The 3242-nt window shown below is 39.9% G+C and overlaps 1 protein-coding gene across 2 annotated transcripts in view; it reads right to left on the minus strand.

Annotated features, from left to right (window-relative positions):
* The window catches only part of prex1 (phosphatidylinositol-3,4,5-trisphosphate-dependent Rac exchange factor 1), a 94942-nt gene extending 93140 nt beyond the window's left edge, over positions 1 to 1802 (minus strand). The window contains exon 1 of one of the 2 annotated variants that reach the window (XM_034144881.1): positions 1396 to 1802. In XM_034144881.1, coding sequence (XP_034000772.1) covers positions 1396 to 1539 — 144 coding nt within the window. In that variant the 5' untranslated portion in view covers positions 1540 to 1802. The remainder of the gene's footprint in view (positions 1 to 1395) is intronic. The other variant, XM_034144882.1, reaches the window with a different exon arrangement.
* Between the last annotated feature and the right edge of the window lie 1440 nt (positions 1803 to 3242).

Consider the following 3242-nt stretch of genomic DNA (forward strand, 5'->3'; position numbering starts at 1 on the left):
TCATTTAGTATCTGTTTGACACAAGGCTACTGTTTGCAGAAATGTACGGACTTATTTCAAGAACTTTGAGGAAGTTCCTTAACACGTGACAGCACGAGAGAAAGAGGGAACCAGAGCCCCGTTTGACAAGCAGTTGCAAGATGTTGAAATCGGAAAATGTATGGAATGATTTGCATATCCTCAAGAAACAGCACGTAAAAATGATCTCAATCCACACCAACCTTTTAAGCAGTGTGTCAAAGCGAGTAAAAAGAGCTTTGAATCCTTAAGTGTTTAGAAGCTGACCCTGACTTTTGACCTTGTTGCAAAGGGGGCAACAAAAGAAGAGATTTTCCTACAGCAGCCTCAGCAGGCAATAAAGAATCATCATAAAGTCCCTATATTGCTGTCACATTAAATACGGCCAATTTGGAGTTAATCTCAAGCTAACTTATTCTCAGCGGAAAGCAGCAGCCACCTGCATATAACAAACATGACAAGGCAAGGATGAGGAAGACAAACGAAAAATGACAAGGTGAAGAGTAATAGTTTCCTGCAGGTGGGAGCCATCTGCAGTGGCAGTGTGTTGGTGTCTGAATTGGAGTGTGTAATGTTACCAGGATGTTCATTCATCTAAAGCAGCTGATATAGCCTACAATGAGTGATTAAGTAGCAGTGCTGAAATGGTTCCTTATCTCTGAATGGGGAAAAAAGGAGGTGTGGCAGTGTTGAATGCCCATGAATATCGATGTATTTCTTAGGCCAGTGTGGATTGAGCTCTCCTTTAATTGTTTTGAACGTGTGCTTTAACACACAATGGAGAGGTGTGAATGATGCCCTCCAGCAGTCATGCCCATGTTGAAAAGCTTCAACTGTAGCCAATCTCCCAATGAATTTGTTTCTGACATTAGTAAATATTTGTTTAGAAACATGCAGCATATCCAGCAGGCTGCCCAGTTAGAATACAGCTGTCAATAAAAGTCTGAGTGAATAACACAAAGTGCCGCAAAACAACCTATAAACCACAGCTTTGCCTGTTTTTATAAAACAATAACAAGAGTTAATATATCCAGCAGAAACTCGTGTGTGTATAGAACGTATCGCCAAACCCCCAATACCCATTTCTGTTAATTTAGTGTCATACCCAGCCTGTAAACTACAGCAGGGGCTAATATAAAAGTAGATTTTATTCTGCAAAGCGTGCCAATTGATGTTCTGTACATACGCCGAATTAAAGTGTAAAGTCTGTCATGTCATAAAATGTCACAAATGTTCTAATGCAGCGTGTATTTTTGTTCAATGAGACAGTAAACTTGAATCAAAAGATTTACGAGTGGGGTTTGGCGTAATGTTCTGCCCGTGTAGGTGAAAGCGGAACGTGACCCAAAGCAGCGTGAAAGGTAATGTCAAACTTACCGACTGAAGGAAAAGCAATATCCGAACATAATCCCTCTCGGTGTTGAGCATTTCATTTAAAACACAAAGCCGGAGCCGCTGCTGTCGGTCCGACTCCTTCGTGGCGTGGATACCGTTCTCGTGATGCCCGTCGTCCTCTTCCATGATGGTAAGAAAGGTCACTCTCTACAGAAATGCTCTTATTTCACTAAGTATCCACACTTTGTCGAGTTGTTGCTTCAGTCCATCGTTCAAGAGCAAGTTTTCCAAAGCCCCTCACAAGTAGTGATGAGGATTACACCGGTCACACAGGAGATAAAGTTCACTAAAAGTGCCAAACAAGCGGAGAGCCTGGCTGTGTGAGCAGCTGAGAGCGGCGGAGCGAGGCAGACTGCAGATAGGCTGGAGGGGAGGAGGAGGGACCCGGAGCAGAGACACAGGGGCCACAGCTCACTTCTGCTGTGAAGGAGCACACAAACAAACAGAACTTTCAACAACAGTTACATGAATGAACTGCATAAACAATCATATGTCAAAAGTAAACAGGCGTGTTAAATAAATGGACTGTAGTAAAAGGTACAATATTTACCTCCAAAATGTAGTGGACTAGAAGTAGCATTTGGAAATACTCAAGTGAAGTACTAGTATGTCAAAATAGTACTTATGTAAAACTTGAGTGAATGTATTTCCACCACTGATGACAACTAAACTGAACTTATTCTTCATGCTTAGCCTACTAGGGAAATGCCTTAAACAAACTATACGGTCATATAAATATAATAAAACATGAAATAAAAGATTCAAATAAATTACCTATTGCAGTAAACAAAGTAACTTACCTTTAATCTTTTATATATAATGTTAAATGAACATAGCCTACGGTTATAATAAGTAAAGACACCTCTGAAATACTTGTCACACTGCTTGCCCTAGGCTAGGTTAGCTGTTAGCCCAGGGCTAATGATATGCAGTGTGAAAAAGCCATTGAAAAGTCTCAAATGTTAGCATCCCCCCTTCTTGGTGAAATGCAATACATGCTAGCAACTACACAGAAATGCATATCAGAAAGTCTGAAAAACGTACAAAAACTTTAAAAAAGTAAGCATTTGAATTAAGTGTCACGCATATTTATGATACAGTTGTGTTAATTGAGTAATTTAGCTAAATATGTTGCCCCCTACCTGTCACAACAGCAGCCTATCTCACCTGTAGCGAGCACGAGCTGGTACATTTAAGAGGAAGGCGCCCTCTGGTGGATAAAGACAGAAGTGCGACTTATGGTGGTAGAATGAGCACAGGTAATGTGATCAAAACTAACTTTTAGAAACGATTCGGTCTATAAACCACTTTAATTTATTATAAGATATAGCACTGACATGTGTCGTCTGTATTTTATTTTGTGTTGAATTAAGATTTCCCATGGTATTTTTTCAATTTAAACTAAATATATGCCACCTGTTCTTGGTGTAGCCGAAAGGGATGCATAAGGGCTGCAACAATGTCAGTTAAGATTGAATAAGCTTGAAGGCATGATGGCAAGTTTTGGCAACACCTACTGGCACAGGTCTCGACCAAGAGCAGTTGGTTGTTTTTATAGAGGGAACATCCTGCTTATTTCACTGCACTCACATACAAGCATTAATGCCTTGGGCGACATTCACTTTAATTGTGCTGTGAATATTCATAATAGAGCAACTGAAATATCTGCCTAGTAATCCTTTGAATTGTTGCTGCAATTATTACAAGTTATTTAGATGTATGTCTTAATATAGAGCCTAAGTTGCCTCTGGAGGGGAAAAGATTATCAATAAAAAACACTTTCAAAGCAATCCTGTGAACAAAAAGTGAAATATTAGGAATGGCAGAAA

The sequence above is a fragment of the Trematomus bernacchii genome, unplaced genomic scaffold (assembly GCF_902827165.1).
Source record: "Trematomus bernacchii unplaced genomic scaffold, fTreBer1.1, whole genome shotgun sequence".
Classification (NCBI taxonomy): Eukaryota; Metazoa; Chordata; class Actinopteri; order Perciformes; family Nototheniidae; genus Trematomus; species Trematomus bernacchii.